General features: G+C 33.3%; 3 protein-coding genes across 8 annotated transcripts; 2 read left to right on the forward strand and 1 right to left on the reverse strand.

Moving 5' to 3' along the window:
• LOC116346480 lies at positions 1-2,900 on the reverse strand. Of its 3 annotated transcripts, XM_031776555.1 has the most exons (4): positions 2,015-2,895; positions 1,111-1,936; positions 819-1,050; positions 9-598 (listed from the first exon to the last, which is right to left on the reverse strand). In XM_031776555.1, the coding sequence occupies exons 1-3, from the start codon at positions 2,846-2,848 to the stop codon at positions 974-976; spliced, it is 1,737 nt and encodes a 578-aa protein (XP_031632415.1). In that variant the 5' UTR covers positions 2,849-2,895; the 3' UTR covers positions 9-598; positions 819-973. The 3 variants fall into 3 exon arrangements, with proteins under 3 accessions (XP_031632414.1, XP_031632413.1, XP_031632415.1); XM_031776553.1 differs by having other exon boundaries at positions 2-598; positions 819-1,936; positions 2,015-2,900; XM_031776554.1 differs by having other exon boundaries at positions 1-1,936; positions 2,015-2,900.
• Positions 2,901-5,169: 2,269 nt separating this feature from the next.
• LOC116346484 lies at positions 5,170-11,662 on the forward strand. 4 transcript variants are annotated; one of them, XM_031776562.1, is made up of 5 exons: positions 5,170-5,520; positions 5,747-5,866; positions 10,685-10,964; positions 11,049-11,202; positions 11,287-11,662. In XM_031776562.1, the coding sequence occupies exons 3-5, from the start codon at positions 10,722-10,724 to the stop codon at positions 11,385-11,387; spliced, it is 498 nt and encodes a 165-aa protein (XP_031632422.1). In that variant the 5' UTR covers positions 5,170-5,520; positions 5,747-5,866; positions 10,685-10,721; the 3' UTR covers positions 11,388-11,662. The 4 variants fall into 4 exon arrangements, with proteins under 4 accessions (XP_031632422.1, XP_031632421.1, XP_031632423.1 ...); XM_031776561.1 differs by having other exon boundaries at positions 5,769-5,866; XM_031776563.1 differs by lacking the exon at positions 5,747-5,866.
• A 491-nt stretch (positions 11,663-12,153) lies between these two features.
• On the forward strand, positions 12,154-22,710 carry LOC116346479 (mediator of RNA polymerase II transcription subunit 23). Its single transcript, XM_031776552.1, has 23 exons — positions 12,154-12,280; positions 12,347-12,440; positions 12,499-12,649; positions 12,729-13,317; positions 13,396-13,611; positions 13,673-13,759; positions 17,174-17,275; positions 17,346-17,446; positions 17,522-17,565; positions 17,889-18,078; positions 18,140-18,282; positions 18,356-18,577; positions 18,793-19,252; positions 19,327-19,510; positions 19,824-19,966; positions 20,068-20,291; positions 20,361-20,405; positions 20,972-21,009; positions 21,081-21,128; positions 21,208-21,316; positions 21,380-21,824; positions 21,888-22,100; positions 22,161-22,710. The coding sequence occupies exons 1-23, from the start codon at positions 12,218-12,220 to the stop codon at positions 22,354-22,356; spliced, it is 4,107 nt and encodes a 1,368-aa protein (XP_031632412.1). The 5' UTR covers positions 12,154-12,217; the 3' UTR covers positions 22,357-22,710.
• Positions 22,711-22,973: the final 263 nt, after the last annotated feature.

Raw genomic sequence — 22,973 nt, forward strand, 5'->3', positions numbered from 1 at the left:
TTCAACGATTTTTATACCAAAAAAATACCAAATAGTGATACTAATTTAATTGATATTTGATACGATTGGGCAGGAATTATTTTGGCAGGTGTAACGACGCAGCGCCAATTATTTAATATTTATATTTCTTTGAATAAACCACCAAGGTGAAGAAACGCTGTTCGGTGCAGTTATTATTATGTTATTATGTTATTATTATGTTGAACATACTGTATCAGTTAATCAAATGAAAAAATAAGTGAAGAAAACTTCTTATTCTGATACGTATAAAAAACGGCGAGCTATAAAACTGAAATCTGTACAAAAATTATGTCATATGTTTACTACAATTAGAAAATTTAGTTGATGTTTGAAATATGAAACAAATTTGATAAGAGAAAAATAATTATGGTTACATTGATGACAATATTAAGTAATGGTATTTAAATTCAAATAAAAACATAGATCCGATGAAAGTAGGCGCCCGATTCACATATTGAATATGTCATCTGTTGTAATTGGTGATGTTATTTTGTACAAAGAAGTACTTTTTGTACTTGTGTATTGATTTTAATCACAGTTAAATAGTGTATTGATTTGTATTGATTGATAATGTTACCTAGCAACCCAGCAAACAATTGATAGGGCAAATGCATCCATTATGAAGCACATATTGACGGTCGTTTTCGGGGTTAGATTCGTGTGTAGTTTCAGTCATTTCCATAGGTTTGGCATGGTGGAACATTCAGGTGTGAAAACATGGAAAAAGGGAAAGACAACCATTAGTATTAGTTGAACTGGGTATAAAATACTTTTTTTAAATTAAAAACTTTACTCACCTACGGGCACTCCCCCTCCGTACAATGTTGTACTATTGTACAACTAGACCACAAGACTTTATATAGTCTGTTCATGTCTAGCTAAGCTAACTATAATAGTTAAAATATTTTATTTTATGTAATTTTTTGAATGTATGATTAATTGATGATGTTTGTTAGTTGACATTGTTGTTGTAGTCCGGCGGTCTTAACAATGAAACTGGCAATGGTACATCAAAGATCCGGCAAAGTCCTATGTAATTTAAAGCAAATACATTAAATAATGAATATTCTGTTTCCAATTGATTCATACCTTTGAGCATAATGCATTTTGCTGCAACAATATCTCGGTGCCAAGTAACTGTTTGTGGAACAACATCATCATCATCAACATTTAATGGCCAATTTTTGTAGGTAACTTTAACCTTTGACATTAAACGCCCAGTCCGAATTTTTTCGTTCACAGCCTCACGATTGCCATCGATAATTTGTCGCTTAATAATTGCACGTTTTCTTCTCAAAACACGTCTGTTGACCGTTGACACAATGATATCTGGCAGTCCAGCGACTGAATCTGGCAGGCCATCAATCTTTTTCGCTCTACAATCGTAGCACACTTTAAATCGATCATCTTTTGTGTGCCTTGGAAAACGTTCCTGACAATTCGCGCATGTTTGTGATGTTCCCCATTCATCTTGCATTTCAACTTCTGAATGTCCAAGTTTCTTAATGCTCACACGAAACTTACGCGATCCCGGACATCTTTTACGCTTTTTTATTCCAAACGGTCGATCGGGTTTCATCGCCCAAGCACCAAATTGAACCAACGACGGTTTGTTGTTTGTCACACGCACGGCGATTTGATCATTTACTCTGGTCGAGCGAATGTGATGGTCTAAATCCAGTCGTGCATATTCACGCGTCGCATAAGCTGCCATTCCTTTTCGTAACATTTTAATGCGATATTCAATGTATGATTTCCATGTTGAATTACGTGGTGATGGTGGACGATATGGGTAGGTTTTGAGATGTTCCTTCTCTTCGATATCAAACCATCCAGCCAACTTTTTCGCTTCTTTGTCTCGTTTTTTCTGCTGAGTTTCCCAATGAAAACGCTGGTTTGGTATTATAATGTTTTCCTTCAAAATGCAAAATGATACAAAAAACTATGAGTTTCTATTCAAAACCATTTCAAATTACATTTCAAAATATCTTACCTCAACAGCCGGCTCATCAGGTGTTTTTTGAATGTTGCGACGCACTACAGTTAACCACGATTTTTCATTCGGATCGATTCCAATGATGTATTTCTTGCCAATGAGTTTTTCCGGCCCCCGATTCGCTTGGGTTGTTTGCTGTGGTCGTTGTTGTCGCTGTGGTCGTTGTTGTGGCTGTGGTTTCTTGTACATTATGGATATTGAAACACTATCGGTCAAAATCTGATGATGGAATGGTTTCGATTTGCCCAATTTATTTATTTTACCGACATCGAACAACATATTCCATAGACCTGATCGATCAGTTTGGGTGTAGTACTTTAAATTTCTCTTATTCATCCGGTTGGTCTGCGTATTGAGAAAAGAAGGCACCAAATCAAGCTCGTTTACAATTTTATAATACAAGTCCTTAATGTCCAATCGCACGTTTTTCAAATGGTAGTCGCATAATAGTATAAGAGCAAAACTGCTTATTTTTGGTGGTCGATTGATTGTTGGCTCTTGAAAGTTCGGATTGTTACGAAACATTTCATGAATGGTATTCCATTGTTCGGCATGACTGTGATACACTTCTATTTGCCGTTGCATTTGACCGAACAACCACAGTGATTCAAACCAACGATATTTTGCGAAAAATTTCATACTCACTGTTCCCGACCATCCAATTTCAGTCAAATCTCTCATTAAAATATTGAATTTTTCAACGCGTTGTGGATCCACATTATAACCATTTGTTAAATTCTTAAATCGATATGAAAACTCTTTGGCATTTCTGATGTCGATGTTATCAAATCTTGAGCCATTGTTGAATCGATTGCGATACCAACAACGCATTCGAAAAAAATTCTCAAGTCGTTTTTCACACCATGTGTTGGTATTGGTTTGAATGTTTGTCATATAATGTTTATAAAAATATCTCAAACCATTTCCCAACTTTTCATCATCTGGCCATCGGAACTGTTCTTCACTGTTTCTTTCTACCATGAAACGAAACTCGGGCAATATCCGATATCGACTATTAATATTGTTAACGTGTTGGTTTAATACCGCTCTGAAACAATCGGCAATGAACAGGCTTGGATGTGGTTTCAAAAAAAAATGCACGATCGTCATTATCAAGTGCTTCATTCAAAATAAAAAGAATAGAAAGTGATGCCAATGCTGCCACTTCTGTCATTTGAACACTGCGCTCGAATAGCATTTTGGTCACAACTTCTCCAACTCTTTCAATCCGTTCATGTTGTTGTCGCAGGATTGTTTGAAGTTCACATTTTATTACAACGTATTTGCTTTCTTCTGGTTGATTATCATCGAGCTCGTCGTCATCCATGTCTTTTTCTGTTCATTCTCAAAAAACTGATCAAATTATTCGAAAATAAAAAATAGACACAAATTTAGAAAAAAAATGCAACAAAAAAAGCATAGATTACGAATAAAATGAGATCACAATTTAAATGACAATCACTTATATCACAATTCAAATTAATCACTTCTTACCTCAACGATGTCACTCTGTATTCTGATTCAAATGATGAAATGTTTTCCAATATTCCGCAGATGAAAATTTTGTTGGAATATTCACCGTCAATTTTATGAATGCTTTCTTATTTTGAAATAACAACAGAGACAATCTCAAAACCAACAGTGAATTTATCCGTTTAACATCGAACAAACAAAATCATTGGAACAAATGTTAGCCAAAAATGACGACAAACAAATTGTTTCATACTCTAATATAAACACTCACACATAATTCTCAAGAATTCCTTTTACAAGCAAAGCACAATTTGTTACAAACAAAAAATGAGAACACACTCATATCACAATTCAAATGAATAACTTCTTATACTATATAACGCTGTGTCCTGATTAAAACGATGAAAATGTTTTTTTTTATTTTGAAATGAAAACAAAGACTGTCACAAAACGGACTGTGAATCTTTCCATTTGACATCGAGTGACTTCTACAGTTACGTTCCAAACACACCAAACCGTTGCTAAAATGACGATAAACAAAAAATGAAAAAATCTCATGTACAAGAATTCCATTTATTAATCACTGAATTTTGTTTTTTTTTTTTTCAACACAATGGCAACTTAACCATAATTACTTACCTTATTCTTAACAATAACTTCAAAATATTTTGATGCGAAAAAATCCCTATTTAGTTCGGTGCCGGAATTATAATTTCATACATTGTTCAAAGAAATTAATTGATACGATGCAATGTTTACGAAGCACATTTTGAATGTAATCAGAAAAATCGGCTTCGATATGATACACACCAATACACACAGCTACCAACTGTCAAATGTCGTACACATTCAAACATGTTTCGAATTCGAAATTCGAATTTGAATTATGAAATAAAAAAAATAAAAAAATGTTTCTGAAACTAAAATCAAATCAAACAAATCTAAAAAAAAGGTACATTTATAAATGTATTTCACAGTCACTTGAAATTCCTACGCAATGTTTTTTTTTATTCATGCACAATCGAAACACACACAGAGAGAAGAGAGTAAGATTTGTATTTTCATCCTCTTTTTTTTCCGGTTTGTTTTTCAAATTTCATTTGCTTAAAATCAATCGTATGAATACGATATTATGAACTCAACGAGTTTATGTTATTTACATTTGTTTACATTGTATTGCCGCTACAGTTTCTTAGAATATAATAACAAAAAGAGAAACAATCGAAACACACAGAAGATGTTGTTGTGTATCGCAATACGAAAAAGCCGAAAAAGTGGTTCACATTATGCCTATATTCTACCTTCCATTTGACACGAAAATTGCCACAAAAATGGGTTAAAGCGTTACATTTTTTAACGTTAAAATGTCCTAAAAACGTTACATATTTGTCCGTTGGGAAGAGAGTGTCTATTTTATTGCCAAAGATTTACACAATGGTAGCGACAATCTTTTTACAAATATAATGATATTCGAGACATAAAAAATAAATATAATAAATTGTAATGTTATTGAAGTATGCGTGAGTATGTATGAGTGTGAGCATGATGTGAATTATGTATGTGTGAGTGTGAGCATGAAATGGAATTGTCAAATGTTGCCCGATGCATGAATGTGGCGAAATGGTAAATGTAGCTTAGTTGTGTGAAAGTGACACTTGTAGCTCAGCTGTCATATTGGAACATATGTCTCTTCCTATTCTGTTGTGAACACTCGAGCCGAACACATCGTTGTAAGAGTAAAATCAAATTGGAATAAATTTAATTCAAAATCATCCGTGTCAGTTTATAACTTATTACAAAATAACATAAATGTATTCGAGACTCATCCCACATGAAATACAACGATCTCTGTATTGATTGAAATATCATTACACGCTGTCATTATTAAAGATAAAAAAAGACTTTGCGAACAAATACATAGGCACGCTTTATAATAACAACATCATTGAAATAAAATGTGAGATAAAATCGTCGAGCGCACACTACATTTATAATTCATCTAAGCCAGTTTTTTGTTCGATGCCGACTTGGTAAGACGCGCCTTTTCGACTCGTTTTCATAACTGCGATATACAGATAGTTTTTTTGTTGTTCGTAAAAGAGACAAATTTTTATTTGCGATTCGTTTTCCAATCAAAAGTATTGAATTAATAGAAAGATATCAAAACGATCTCACATAAGAAAACAAGTTTTTCACCAGTGAGAGCAAAAAAAAACACATAAAATATTAATATTTGATTTTTGGGGAATTTTTAAGTTATTTCAACTTTCGTTCAAAGATAGAGCATTTTGGTGCTTAAGTCTAACGACTAGATGCGTAGTTGCTCAGAGGAGATTTCAATAAAATTGGTCATATTATCAATAAAATTTTAAAAAGGTGAGGAGACTTTTTTAGAACTAAATAATTGTTTTTTTCTCGTCTACAGTGTTCTCAACGGTGTAATTAGAAATCAATGTTTTGTTTTTGCGAAAGAGAATTTATCAAATATTTTGAAAATCGATTGGTACATTTAATATTAAATCAATCTATAACGAATAAGATTTACCATTTTTGAGATCTATGAAGCATATTTTTCAAAAGAGACTATTTGTTGAATTTTATTTATCAAATTTTCGAAACCATAGATTGAGCTAGCCCAAAAATTTGGTGAACTTGTCGATCACTTCAATTATAAATACATGATCCAATGAAAACAATACTAGGTAAAAGGATATATTGAATTTGATCTCTGTACATTGAGATCGTAATTAATTCAAACCCAAAAACCATTTACTCTTGATATTTGTGTATGCAATTTTTCATTTCATTTAATACTTGTAAATAAGACTTCACGTTACATCCAAAAACAAACATTCAACGACAAAAAAATGTTACGAAAGTGTTTCGTGATTTACATCGCAAATACTGATAAATGTAAACGATTGAAGTTTATTTAGATACAATTTATTTAAAAAAACACATTTGTGGAATGTTTTGGCTTCAAAAAAAGAGATACACAACAAGCATATTTATTAGAGATTACTTTCAGATTTCCTCCAAATTACATAAATGTTTTTCCATTCGTTTTCTCTACTTTGTAAATTAAATAAAAAAAACAAATGCACAATTGTGTGTATTAAAATAAAATATAATGAAGAGAATATAATAACAAAAATCAGATGTAGACTAGCTATAAATTGTTCAATAAATTGAACCAGCATGATAAAATGTTCTGACAAAAGCACACTGGGCCCAAAATAAAAATCTATTTGAAAATCGTTTTTAAAATATTCAAAATCATATAACCTATGGCAAATAAAATGATTTCAAGCACAAAAAATGTATTGCGTATGCTAAAACAATAAAATTCAAGCAAGAAAGACGAAAACAGTATGGGAAGAAGATATGAAAAGTAATGAAGCAAAACATTGACGCCGAAATTGAACCAAAAACCTTGACACTATATCCAATTGGTTAAGTAAATGATCTTGCGATAAATATGCCGTAGATAGGTTTGTGTGTCAGTGTGTATTCGTGCAATGCGAACGAGATGCGAGAGCGCAATTCAGATGTTGTGAGCAGAGAGGTTTTCACCCAACTTTGTTTGTATGCGTGATTTAAGAGGAACTAGGTGCGCATATGGGGCTATGTAAAGCACTTTAAATATACATACAGAGAGGTTGGTCTTATTTCATGCAAAATACCTATTCAAATACACCGACGCAATACGTAATATTACTAAAAATATATTCAGTGTGTGTATTCAATGAAAGATTGAGATGCCCTGGCAGTTTCCTCTGACGCAAATGTAAACAAATTGAAATTTTTTTCACATTGTTTGGTATTTTTGAACATCATACACATCGCTTATGTTCAAGAAATGTTGTGTCCAATAATAATTGATCGATTTAAATTAGAGAGAAAACAAATATTTGAACAAATTTTATTTTTAAGAAAATGCTTTTAAAGACTAAATACAGGATTTGGATAGCAAAACTATGGCTAGTCTAGTTCTGGAACCATAAAAAATGATTTTTCCGTTCCTTTTAAAAACCGATTCAAATCTATTCCTATAGTTGTCGTTAGAAAGCCACATGGGAATTTATGGGAAAACTAAGGAGTAGACTGGCCCCCAAAACACAAAAGTTGAAATTTTTTCGCTCTTACCTCGGAATACTTTTCCATATGGTGTGCAAATAACGTGTGTAAAGTTTCATGCCGATAGCTCAACGCTAGATGGTGCCATAGAGCTCGGTAGGTAATAATTTATTGAAAAATGTCATTCTCAGTTAAAACAAGAATATCTTCGCACAAAAATATTGACTAAAAATTGATGGTAATCATCATTTTCCATTGAACACTTGCCACTGGTGAAGTTTCAAACGATTTGGATGAATTTCAGTACAAAATTTATGATTTAAAATAAGGGCGAAAAAATTTAAACTTTTATGTTTTGGGGTCTACTAAGGTCTGCAATTTGAAAATTAATAAAAGAAAATAGAATTCTACTCAAAGAAAAGAAAATCGATAAATCTAACCAAGTTTTATAGGACTTTTGTTAACGAACACTTTTTTAAAGTGAAAACAGAATAATCAATGAAACATAAAATTTTCAAATCAAAATCACTAAAAAGTTTTTCAATTTTATTCCACGTTTATTTTTTGGACTGTATTTTCTGGACATTTTAATTTTAACTGAATACGAAACACAAGCCAGAGCGAAAGTATACAAATATGGGTGAAACATTTTCTCTTGAAATCAACACAGTTAACTCATGTAACTCTCGAGACCATCAGCCAATAATCTGGTTTCGTGAATCAAGAAATTCGTGAATAAAAAAAAATCATAAGTTGAGTTTTCATGTTTGCTAATGTGAATAAAAAAATCTATTTTCGTGAATCAAGAAAATGCCTTATTTTACACCCTGATTCAAATAATTCTTAAATAATATATTGGGTGTATCGATTAATTTTTACCGTTTTTTGGGTGAAAATCTATATTTATTTGAATAACCAAATGAATGAGTACATTAACCAATGTATTGCCCATCGTTAGCTTTGACTTCCGCCCATCTTCTTGGTAGCTTGTCGATTCCGCGTCGAAAGAATTCCTCATCTTTTGAGGCTATCCATTCATCGATCCATTTTCGCACTCCTTCAGGATTTCGAAACGATATCTCGGACAAACCCATTTGCATCCATCGAAACAAGTGGTAGTCAGAAGGAGGCATTATCATCGTGAAACACAACTTTGTCTTGTTTAGACGCTATCCGTGGCCGTTTAATCTTCAATGCATGCTCCATTTTGATTAATTGCATGCGGTAGCGTTGGGCTGTAACCGTTTCACCTGGTTTTAGCAGCTCATAATACATGACACCTTTTTGATTCCACCAAATGCACAGCATGACCTTCTGGCAATGAATATCTCGTTTTGACTGCGATGGCCCTGGTTGGCCTGGATCGACATACGCTGCTTTACGTTTGGGGTTGTCGTAATAGACCCACTTTTCATCGCCCGTGACAATTCGACTCAAAAAACTATGTTTTTTGTGTTCTTTGAGATGTTCTCTGCATGCTGTGATTCGTGCTTTGAGTTGATTTTCGTTCAGTTGATGTGGGACCCATTTTCCTAGCTTTCGAATCTTTCCCATTGCGTGTAAACGTTCACAAATGGTTGATTGAGAGACATTTAATTCCAATGCAAGTTGTTTTTGCGTTTGACATGGATTTTCATCGAGTAATGCTTCCAAATCCGTATCTTCGAACTTTTTTGGCTGACCTGGCCGTTCTTTGTCTTCCAAATCAAAATCACCACTTTTGAATCGTTGAAACCATTTTCTGCAGCTTGAATCTATTGGAGCTTGTTTACCATAAGTATCCGAAAGCATTCGTTGCGCTTCAGCCGCAGTTGTCTTCGTATCAAATAAGAAAAGGAGAGCACTTCGGAAAAACATTTTATCGCGATCCATTTTGAATTGATAAAAAATAATGACACTGTGTCGAAAATAAATCTTTCTGCTCTGAATTAGATTGGCAAATGTCACATGTACAAAATGCAATTGGATTCACCTGTCAAACTTCATACAAGTTTAAGTGGCGACATCTAACAGTCAGCGGTAAAAATTAATCGATACACCCAATACAATTTGAGCCATTCCCATCAAGCAAATTTGAAAGATTAATTGTTTTTGACTTTTAGTTTGAATTTTATGTATATCTTAATAATAATAATAACTGCACCGAAAAGCGTTCCTTCGCCTTGGTGGTTTATTGAAAATAATTTAATTAAATATATATAATATAATACAATTTGATTTTTATCAAGCATTTTTGAGAGAGAAAATGAAAAATGATTGCTTCTCTCATGTAAATAATATAAATTTCATAAATTAATTTTTCAACTGCTTAAAATTTCTATAATCCATAACACATTTTTGTATTTATCTGTTTTGCTTTAAATAATTTTCTATTCTCAGTTTGATCGTTGATAAATTAACTTTTAATAATAATAACTGCACCTTCACCTTGGTGGTTTATTGAAAATAATTAATTAAAGAAATATAATATAATAAAATTTGATTTTTATCAAGCATTTTTGAGAGAGATTTATTATTTTCATTTTGATTGGTTTCATTGAAAATCCAATTGTTCAATTCGATCGTAACGTTGTATAAAAATTCATTAGTTTTGAGAACACGATGAAATAAAATTAATAACATTATGATCAATTCAAACGCATTGATCTCGTTCAATTTACTGCATTCATAGCGGAAAAATGACATAAAACAAAGCAAATATATATAAAGATATAACTATATATCTTCTTCACAACCACAAATGAGAAGAAAGAAGAAGAATAGAGTGAAGATGTGTGTAAATAAAGAGCGAAAAATGAATACAATCACAGCCACGACCTGAAAATAAAATCATGTGGGTTACACACCAATAACATTCAGTCATGCTGAATGCAAAGTGATTTTAATAATTAACTAATGCTGGTTGTGACCCTGGTCACAAAATTCATCAACGACCATTCAAAACCTATAAGATATCTTAAGATGAAGAAAAGTTTTTAATTTTGTCTATTCTTCTTCCATTTCAATCGATATGCGGTTTACTCATTTTCGACGTTTTCTTGGAAATACACAAAACAAAATGGCAATAATTTGAATTTCAATAAATCGATTAAACTAATATTTATCCGTATGTTTCAGTATCTCTCCAAAGATCGGAAAATAAATCAAAGGAAAGATGGCAAATCCAATTTTCCAGAGCTGTTGCAGTTGCCAGACCTTGCGTATTGGTTCCGTTATTGCTGGTGTTGCAGCCATTCTTCTTTCCATCGTTTCGCTCATTATAATGTTTACCGTGCGTGTTACTTACCGAACGATTTTCCTCGATTGGCTACCGCCGAATATCGTTAGAATTATCATTGCATTTAATTTGTTGATGACCATTTTGATATCGGCTATAATGTTGGTTGGAGCACTTAAGGTATGTTTGATCACCTTAGCAATTTTTACTGTAGTAATTGCATTGCCATTGCATGCTAAAAATGCCAATTATTTAAAATGACAGCGAAATCATTATTTGATGTTGCCATGGGTAGTTCTTGGTGCAATGTTAGTCGTGGGATTATTGTTATCGGTCATCTACACTGGATTTATGTTCATCATTGACGGATTTGTAATGACAGCTATAGTGTGGATCATACTTGGTCTCATAGTTACTGGTAAATTTTTCAATTCGACTAAATTCAAATCAACTCTTTATCCGAATCGCATTTTAAATAAGAATATATTCAATTATTTTGTAGCTATTTTCGCATACATGTGGTGTGTTGTGTATAGCCATTTCACAGTTTTACGCGAAGAGACCAAACGAGGCAAATACAATCGTCAACCATATAGACGATAAATATTAAATTTGATTTCACACATATGCGGTCATCAATTGGATGAAAATTATAAGTGCGGATGTATGTTTTGTTAATAACAAAACAAATCATATTACTAACAAACTACGACTAACAAATGAGATACACAAAAATGATATTCTAATCGAAATAATTTGTCGATCGTTGTAGAGACTTGTTCGAAGTTAGATTACTTATCACAGTGATTCGACTATGTCGTTCTTTAAATTTTATATTTAATTATTGAATAATTTCAGCGTTTTATTCATCTTCATTAATTTATTGTTTTCTTCTTTGATATTAATATTATTTTTATTGATATTGCATCCAGAAATTTATATTTTTGCTTTGATAGATATTTATTCGTTAAAAAATGGGAAAATCAAAATGAAAAATATATTTTAATAATTATAATTGTATATGAAACAAATGTTGAAATTCTTATAAAATAAAATTATTGTAATTCATTGACACAAAATTATGTGTTTTTTTCTATTCATGTAATGTTTTTCAATCAAAACATGTTCCTTATTTTGAATGCATGAAAATATCGCAAACGAAATTAAGGATTTTTAATTTCCCACATTATAAAGAAATTTTGAGTAAAAGTTTATAAAATGTAAGAGAAAGTCAAAATTATAATCACTCATTCATTGAGAAGAAATGAGTGAAAAAATGAGAAAATCATATCATCAAATAAGCAAAAGACACACATATACAAATTTGTACGCACACATACATGGACCAGTCCTATTGACATTTCGACGAATGATGTAGTAAACAAAAGTCAGTAGAAATAATCAGTCGGCATTCTTGTATAGTATTAATAACAATGGCGGCGACCGCAACAAACTTGGTCGAAATTCAAATCGAGAGTTTTGTTCATAAAATATTGGTAAATAAAAATGTATATGTAGTTATTTTTATTTTTTTATTTTTTTTGTATCCCCATAATTTGTAGAATGTCACATTTTTGGAAGAGGCATTTGGTTGCGTTATTGTTCACGAGCTAAACGCTGCGACTACAAAAGTTCAGCATTTGACAGAGCAAATGAGTAAGTAATTGTTTTTCTATAATTCGTAAAATGAACTAATTTAATGGAATTTTCACAGTGAAAGTTCTGTCTGGTTTGACTGCAGATCAAAAAGAAAACGCTTTCCGAAGTTATGTTCTATTAGTAGCGGCTGAAAATAATTTGGTACACTTGAAATGGCTTTTTCAAGTGGTCGTACAACTGGTAAATGCAAATGTAATTACAGCCAGGTAATTTGATATACACGAATTATTACTCAAAAAATGGTGATTTCAATCTTTATCTTTAACCATTTATGATGTTTTGTAGGATGGTGTGTGAACAGATTTTATCGTGTGACCGATTAATCCACCAAAATAAGAACTTTTGGATCGCATCATTTCAATTGATTCGAAAAATTATCAATCTTGTGGATTACAAAGGTGTTCGGGAAATAATGAAAGGATGTCGCGATAAGATTCAATCATTTCCATACAACATCAATTCAAGTATTATGCCTCAAATGAAAGCTGTCGAAAGCGTTATTGAACATATATTTGATCGGAATGCATGCCTGTTGCCTGCCTACTTCATTGCCAATGAAATACAAAAATCGGGACCATTGCATTGGAAAATTTCACAGTTGACTTGCAGTTTTGTCGAAGATTTTAGAAATGTTGCACAAATGATTTCGATTATTGGACACGTGCACATGCTGCCAATTGTTGAACATTTCGGCTACACTGAATCACTGATCAATCCTTGGAAATTGGACTTGAACACACTGAAATTTACACATCGCGGAATTTTACCATACGATCAAGAATTGTATCAACCGCAGAAGAATCTTTTGAGATATGTTTTAGAGCAACCATATTCAAAGGATATGGTATCGACAATGTTAAACCTCCCAAAACCGGTCAGTACCGAATACCAATTTTATTACAAATTGTTTCAATAACATTGTTTTAATTTCGTTTCTTCGGCATGATTTCAGAATAAACAACACATTGCCGCAATTGAAGAGCAATTAGTCTGGTTAATTATATCAGCGATGGAACGCACAGAAGAGGAACCTCTTAAAAGCAATGACAATGAAGACAGTTTTGACAGCATACATTGGCTATGGGCACATATCTCCTCACAATTAATCTATTTTGTTTTGCTTCAATACGCAAGTTTCCCAAACATTGTTAGCACTTTGCATGAAAAGGTATTTGTGGTATCTTTTTTTCCACCACATTTTATAATTTTCAATCATTCATCATTTATAGTTGACAGTGAAAAATCTTCGAAAAGGTCGAGACTACTTAATGTGGTCACTTTTACAGTTCATCTCAGGCAGTATACAACGTAATCCGGTACGGTAGTGAAACAAGCATTAAAAAATACTATTCCAATACTCTACAATTCCTGATCCATTCCTTCGATTCATTTTCCATTCTTTTCCATTCTGTTCCATTACTTATTGATTCGTACATATATGAAACATGCTGTTTTCGAACATTGACATTTTTATGTACATATGGTTTTTACGCCAAAGTGAAAATGCCAAAGAAACATAAATGGAGCACGTTTGAGGACAATTCTTACTCAAAACGAGGACAATTTTTTTAAAAAATCGAGGACACTTTACATAAAATTCGAAAATGAACCCCAAACAATCATACAATCATGAAATGCCGTATGCATTCGATTTCAGTTATTTGTTTGTTTTTTATATAACTAGATTTACATCAAAATATTTCATATGATGGAAACAGAAATATCTTTGAATTTGAGAGAAAGAGAGAGAGTGTGTATGTATGTCTGGCCGAATGAATGACTGACTGAGTGAGTTGGAGATGATTGGGAAACCATTGGGAATGTAAGAAACTATATAGTTTGACCACACACATAGGAAAGAAACACATTGTATGAATATTTGAGATTTGGTATATAGTAGAGAGATGAGCCGGTGCACAAACAGCAGCATCGGAGCAACGTCACAGCAAAAAAATTGTGCAGCGAGTGTACGGACATACGACAGCAGTAACACACAAAGAGAGAGAGAGAGAGAGAGAGAGAGAGAAAGAGAGAGAGAAAGAGACAAACACACACATTTGGTGAGTAGATTTGAATATAATAAGTGATGATGTTAGATAAATTTGTATGTATCTTGTAGAGTGTCTTTTATTTTAGCCAGTCAGTGAAGAGAAGATGTATACAGTAGGTCACTACGAAGAACCAAAAAACTGCGTTGAAATTGCAAAAGGATTGATGATGTTAACAAACAAAATGGCGTCATGCACACAATCGCCAAGGCTGCTGTCACGAATGCTGTCACTACGCAATAAAGAAAACAATACGTTTAATTCATTTCTAATTCGAACAAAACAACGTACTGTTACCGGCTTTGTGAATGTGCAATCATGAAACTAGAACTACAGTGCCAGTAGCCATAGCAAGTCATTTAAAGTGAGACACGCAGACGGAGACATTGAACAACAATTGAAGTGATCGGAAAAACCCTTTCCGGACCAAATTTCAATGCCTCATATGGGGTCAAATCTTACAAAGTCGATTTAACACTTTTTTGGTCCAGAAATCTTTAAAAAAGGTGAATGAGAAAAATATCAATTTTAAGGCATTTTTGCATGCTGATTCCGAATTTTGGGGTTTCAGGTCAAAAAATCATATCTTGGTGGTTTTTTGACCGCCCGACCCCCTTAAGGGGTGGGGGAGCAGGGGTCCTTAAAAGTTTCTCTCGTCATTCTGAACAACTTTGTAGTACATTATTTTTTGATCGGATGAAATTTTTTGGTCGGCAACAAAGGTATAGAGTAAGAGGGCGACGAGGACCAGTGCCACGCGGTTGGTTGTTCGAGACGTACAGCAAATATTACTGGTAAATTTAATAGATATACTTTTATTCACCTCGCATATTCATTCATTCTGCACTAAACTAAATTTCATTATGCAATCCGCATCGAAATTGGCCATCGTTTGTGGCGGTGCCACAAACATCATGCAAGATTCGATACAGAAGGATTCGTACGGCTAACAAATCTCTTGTATGAAGCAGGGACTGGCGAAAAAGTCCCATCTACCAAAGGTCGGTGGTCGCTTGCCCGACACAATGCATTTTGGCGTCGATTTGTAAACTTGGACAAAATCAATAAGCCCAGTCAACAATTTGACTTTTCATTCACCACCGATGGATGTTCAGCCCATTTGAAAATGATTCGGAGATCCACTAATGTCAACAACAACACCAATAATAATAACAACAATGATGATGATGGTGATGATGACAATAATGCAGTTCCGAATCCAGAACAACCGGATGCAGTGCCGACAATCATTCAACGTGCTTACGATTCAGGTCAGATAAAAAGAACCATCGGTCGTGATCCACAGAGAATTTGTGGGGTTCGTACGCAAAGATTAGGCAACCGATAATGAAGAAAATTTTCTGAAATCATCGAAAGAGTGGCTCCATATGACTGGGCGATTTACGGGTGCATTTGAGAAAAAATGTCGCAAACTGCGCGAAAATCGCCAAATTTATGAAGAAATACTATAGAAGAGAAGTGCCGACTACCGTACCTATCTGGATTACCAGCTTCAACCACCAACTACCAGTATTCAATGAATCATGCGAGGTATTAATTTATTTATTTTTTTCTCTCTCGATTTGATTTGATTTCATTTCATTTCATCTTTATGATGTGTGTATGTATGTCATTCATTCTTAATTATTGCAGATAAAGTACCAAAAACGTGTGGTTCGTTTAAAGTTTGATGCATATAGACGTACGCAGAAAATGACAAAAGTTGTTGGCGAAGCAAATGACAAAAAGCGATTGCAAAATGGCAAATGCTGAGAAAACAGTGATATTGGCATTTGGTGGTACTGTGTCCGCATCGAGTATTGCAACAAACGCACGTGACTATGTATTCGTTTTGTCAATCAACGAACACAATACATCTCAGAAGTGCGATCAATCAGGACGTAAGCTCAAGAAACGAAAGACCGTGCCAGAAAGTCAATCAAAAGACCGATAAGACCATTATAAATGAATGAAATAATAATTATTATTATTGATTGTGTTTTCTTTTCTTCATTGTCGAACCAAAAAACAAACAAAAAAATCAGTTTCCTAGTTTGCCCCAATTGTAAACCGGTCCAAGTTGGCGTTTTTCACGATCCACTTCAATGGAAAGGCAGAGTCACCAACATACAAAAAGAAACATCCAAAATGTAAAGAAGCCTAATGTACATTCCATCGACCGGTTCCAGAAGCAAATCCAAATCCGAATCCAGAACCAAGACAAAAGAAAAAGAGATACAAGAAGCAGGTGGAACCGAAAACATCAGTTATATTCAATCGCGAGAAATATAATCAAGAAAGGATTGTACATGTTGAATCAACTCAATTATAACAATTAAAATCAAAAATATAAGCACGGACGTCTGCGCAAACATTCTCATAATGGGAATCTTATTGTTTCAAACAATGATACCAAGAAATAGTAGTGGATGATGCTAACAAGTACCAGAAATAATAAGCACATTAATGGCATTTTTTTCTCTTTTCACAGTGATCAACGATCTCAACACTACTACTACTACGACCAAATCTCAAATTAAAGCAATTTTGTTGTGGTCATTGCTTTTGCGCTTAAACTATATATTTTCTTTTATATTTTCATTTTCCATTCCGTTCCATTACTCATTGATCAATTTCCATGCTTTCCTGAATTTAAAATATAATTTCGATACGCGATTGCAGGTATCAAACTTCATGTCAGTGTTGAGTTTATTTGATATGCTCTATCCAGAAAAGGAACCGCTGCCAGTACCTGATTGCACCAAAACTTATGCAACACGACAGGTATCAATAAAAATCTAATCTATCTAATAAAAATAATATAGACTGATTCTTCGTTCTATTTCAATTCTAGATGGCTCCAACATTTATATGGATTCATTTGGAGAAGAAGGCCAAATCAGATCGCATAAATTTACATCGTGATGTACCAAATTCGCTGAAGAAACACCATGAGTATGTGTTCGATAAAATTCGTCTTGAATGATCCAAGCCAAATAATAATATGAATAAAATTTCACTTCTATGCAGATTTTTAAAGCATTTAATGATGACAAATAGTCAATTGACAATGGGTACTGACTTTATTTTTTTTCTTGAGTTAATCACAATACAAAAAATCTTAATATACACATACATACATAAATGAAAATAAAACAATTTGTCGCGATTCTAAGCAGAATGCTGATACAAATTGAGATTTGGCTGTGGTTTTAGCAGTGGAGTGATTCAATTTAACAAATCACCACTACCAAATCTTTTTTTAAGCAATCTGATTGCGCATTTTGATATTATGAAAATATATTCTCCATTCTGAAAGTAAAAAGTAGTGACCATTATGCTCGATTACATGTTGATTAATTTACATTATTTATATTTTTTCTCCTGACCATTATAGGTACTGATTTTACAATTGTTTTACTATGTAATGCATACTCAACAAATCCAGACTATTTCACACGACCGATGGCCGCGTTGTTTGAAACCATAAACAAAACACCTGGGGGAGCAACACAACCAACAGTACCATTATCAATGGTTACGCTTGATAGCTTGACAGTTCATGCAAAAATGTCACTCATTCACAGGTAATATAGTCATTTTGCAATTTAAAACACCGTAAACTAATTTGAAATTATATATATTTAGCATTGTGTCACACATAATAAAGGCTGCACAGTCGAAGAACACAGTTCCGGTTGGTTCAAATATGGCACCAGCATTGGTTGAAACATATTCACGATTACTTGTATATACTGAAATTGAGTCGCTTGGCATCAAAGGATTTTTAAGTAATTTCATTCTTATTATTATAACTCAAGTTGATTGTGTATAATTTTAAAAGTGAATTTTTATTTTGAAAAGGTCAACTGTTGCCGACAGTATTCAAATCACAAGCATGGGGAATTTTACATACTTTGCTTGAAATGCTATCATTTCGAATGCACCATATTCAATCATTTTATCGTGTTCAATTTTTGAGTCATTTACATTCATTAGCATCTGTACCGCACACAAATCAAACACAAATTCACCTATGCGTAGAATCAACGGCATTGCGTTTGATTACGGGCATGGGTTCAGCAGGTAAGAAAATAAATAAAATATGGAATTGAAAATAAATCTTAAATTAAGAACAATATGCAAATGAAATGAAGTCGCGATAGCAAATAGTTTCGGAATTAATATTAAATGTTATCCGAGACAACAGTTAGTATCATTTTCATTTGATTTTGTTTTCATTTCATTTCCTTTTTTGTTCCATATTGATTATTTTCCATTATTTTTATTTTTCACCCTAGGTTCGGCAGAAGTGCAACCTCAACTCTCCCGATATTTTGCTGATTCAAAAATACCCGGTAGTGTTGTATCGACAGAAAGTGAAGAATTGAATCGTGCTCTCATTTTAACTGTTGCACATGCAATGCACATTACCGGTTCAGGTGTTGAAGATCAATCGAATGCTTGGTGCAAAGAGTTACTTTCATCGATTATGCAGCATACACCGCATTCATGGGCGCCACACACATTGCAATGTTTTCCACCAATCTTAAACAATTTCTTCACACAAAACACCATTCCAAAAGAGAACAAACAATTATTGAAGAAATGTGTCGAAGATGAATATCGTAATTGGGCCCAAATGACCAATGAAAATGATGTCATCACACATTTCACTACACCAGGAACACCACCCCTATTCCTATGCGTTCTCATTAAAATGATTTTGGAAACCGACAGTATTAACGCGGTGGCATATAAGTGAGTATAAATTATTTGCAAAATTCAGTAACCAAAAAAACCAACATAATTAACATGTGTTCGATATAATTTAGAGTATTGGAACGAATTGGTGCTAGAGCATTATCAGCCCATCTTCGAAAGTTATGCGATTATTTGGCGTTCGATTTCACAATATCTGGACAAAACAACTTAAACATTAGCAAACTTATTGATGCAGTTAATAGTTTAATGTGGAAATACAATGTGGTTACACTTGATCGACTTGTTTTGTGTTTGGTAAGATTGAAAATTAATTTGATATCATATAGAATAAGCATACCTGGACACAGGGGGGTAAAATTGAATCAATTTGAACGTAAGCATCTGGTAGCTTATTATATAAAAAGACACGCCCAAAGGGAGTTTAGGGGGGTCAGACAAAAAAATTAATGCCCCCAATCGATAGAGCACACCTCTTTACCTATAGAATGACACTATTTCCAGAATCATTATCTACCAGATGCTTACGTTCAAAATTGATTCAATTTTACCCCCTGTGTCCAGGTATGAAAATAAATATGGACTATACAATTTCTCTTCATTTTTCCAGGCCATAAGAACGCAGGAAGGGAACGAAGCACAAGTTTGTTTCTATATCATTCAACTGTTATTGTTGAAATCAAACGAATTTCGTAATCAAGTGGTTGATTTTGTAAGAGAAAATTCTCCCGATCATTGGAAACAAAGTAACTGGTACGTAGAACTTTGACTTAATTTTTGAAACTTTCACGAAATATCACTAACACGAATATTCTGAAAATGTTGACCACTTGTCATACAATATGTTATATTAGGCATGAGAAGCATGTTGCATTCCATCAGAAATACCGTGAAAAATTCTCACCTGATGAATCAGTTACGCATAATCAATTGCCAGTGTATTTCGGGAATTTGTGTCTACGCTTTTTGCCTGTTCTCGATATTGTAATTCATCGTTTTCTGGAAGTACCAATAAATAGCGTAAATAAATCTCTAGAGAGCATTTTAAGTCATTATGGTTGTCTGTACAAATTTCATGGTAAGTATTGAAATTCAACTTCTATTCGCTTAAACTGATTGATTATCTTTCAATTAAATACGAATTTAGATCGACCCGTTACTTATTTGTATAATACATTGCACTTTTACGAGCGTAAGTAAAAATTACTACTTCATTACTTTCATTTCATGCATTTGAAATATTTACAAAATGAATGTACAAATGATATATACGAATGAAACACATGAAAGTAGTTGGGTAACATAAATTAAGAACAAATTGCAAATCAAACAAAAGTCGCGATAGTAAACAGATTGGTGAAAAATTGAGATTTGGTAGTAGAAGCAGTGGATCAAAGCAACAGAAAAATAAACATCGGGTACACAATATCATTGTATCGGAAGAACATCACACTCGAGAACATGGCACGGTGATCGGACAATACGACAACATTAACCTGGTGAGTTCATTTAAATATTGTATTGTGTGCAACAACTGCCTACTTGGCACACTATACTATAGTAAGCATTTTATTTTTTGTTTCTTCTACAGAATCGCGTTCTCAGCATTACTACTACTAAATCTCAAATTTGAGCAATGTTGTGGTGACTGCTTTGCTCTTAAACTATACGTGCACATATTTTATTTTCATGATATGTTTCGATTACTTAAATTACTTACTGATTAATTCTCATTATTTTCTATGTGATTAACTCTAGGTAAGCTCCGTGACCGACCTGCATTGAAAAAATATTTGGTAAGCATTTTCATTTGAATTCTTTGCGAAAAAAAAATCCATCTACGAATTTGCATTTCATTTTCTCTCAGGTTAATGCAATCATTGGTTCTTTGGCTGAAATACGTCCACCAAATTGGGTAATTAGCTAATATTTTTCATTATTTCCATTGCTTGTTTGTTAATTTCTATTACTTACATTCTTTTCTGTGTCCACAGGTACTGAGTGAACAGTATCAAACTTTTTTCCAAAAAGCTGATATCGAAGAGGTGCATTGGCAACCAGACATTTCTTACTATATTTCTCATGTGCGACGTATAGCTGACAGTAAGAAAAACAGCATTTGAAATATTTTCTAAGGCTAATCAATAAATGATTTTTTTGTTCTAGCAATTTCTGGAAAAAATGTATTCTACATAAGTGATTGGCGTTTTAATGAATTTCCAAATGCACCAGCGCATGCATTGTATGTAACGGGTGTGGAGTTGCTGAGTTTGCCGGTGAGTCCAACGATTGTGGCAAACAATATCATTGATGTAATTGTGAAAGGATACACAGTAATTCCGCACAATGAAATACATGGCTGGATCAATGTAGTTGGATTGCTGTTGACAGCGTTACCAAAATGCTATTGGAGTGTCATTTATGATCGATTACAAGACGTTTTAAAGTCAGAGAAAATGACCGAATGGCCGTACCGCTTTTCACCATTCGAAATGTTCAATTTTAAAACAGTGACTGAAGCAATGATCGAACGGAAATATATTCTACTCTTGGCAGTGGCTCATTCAATTTTGCATCATTCAAGCATCGGGCAAATGGTCACAATCGCTGAGTAAGTTTAAAATCAATCAATAATAATAAACATATAAAATTCAATCGTGTGTTTTTTTTAAAGATTTATCAAGGAAAAGTTGAAACCACACGTGTTGAAAGAGCATCAATTAATATATGTTTGCCATTTATTTGGACCTTTCATGCTCCGGCTGGATCATGAACGCCCACGACTTGGTTACGATTTGACGAATTTATTATACGAACTGCTTGAGCAAGTTGACAGAAATCATGGGTCCGAACCATTAAAATACATGGATTCGATTTGTGATTTATTGTATGTATTACGGCAGCGAAATATTTTGATATTAAGTAATCACTTACTATTTTATTTCAGATATCACATAAAATATATGTTTGTCGGTGATATGCTAAAGACGGAGACCGAAGTAATCATTCGCAAATTACGCCCAGAACTTCAGATGCGGTTAAGATTCATCAGTCATTTGAGTGTTGACGAAATTTCAGCTTCGTCTGGACATAAGTATATTCCACAACCTCCGGTAGAGATTTCACCACCACTCAAGACTTAATTCCCGATGTTCAGAAAATAGAAAATCATTTTAATTACCGTGTCCTTATTTTTTGTAGTGATTCTTATTTCTTTCTTCACCAAATATAACAGCTCAACCACAGTTTACTCAAAAAGGAAAATTTACTACGAAAAGTACCTCTGAATTGTATTGACATTACTTCAAACTTTTAGAATGTAAGCTTTTGATACAGGCATTGATTTCATACAAAAAATTCCAATGGTATGAAAAATGCGTCAGAAATTATGTGTATCGCAAAACCAATGTCAGATTCTGTTTTCTCGTGAATTCAAATGTACAAAAAAAGATAATAAATACAAATACCTGTTGTGGATCACAGTGCGGAAAAGTTCATTTTACGGATGTAAGAATTCATTTGTCTTACAGTAAGACATTTTATTTTGAGAGCCATAGTTCGTCCCCTATAAAAAAGCAAAAAAAAAAACTGATAGAGAACGCATTTTATTCTTTTATAAATTAATTGTGTTTTATTCAAGGGTTATGTTATCGAAATAATGATATTTGAGAAAGAAATATTTCAAAATTTCGGATTGTAGAAGTTTTACCAACCACGCTTTGGCTGATTTGAATGTTTCATATTTTCGTGTTTAACCTTG

The sequence above is a fragment of the Contarinia nasturtii genome, unplaced genomic scaffold (assembly GCF_009176525.2).
Source record: "Contarinia nasturtii isolate CC-2019 unplaced genomic scaffold, AAFC_CNas_1.1 Cnas_scaffold_1547, whole genome shotgun sequence".
Taxonomy (NCBI): Eukaryota; Metazoa; Arthropoda; class Insecta; order Diptera; family Cecidomyiidae; genus Contarinia; species Contarinia nasturtii.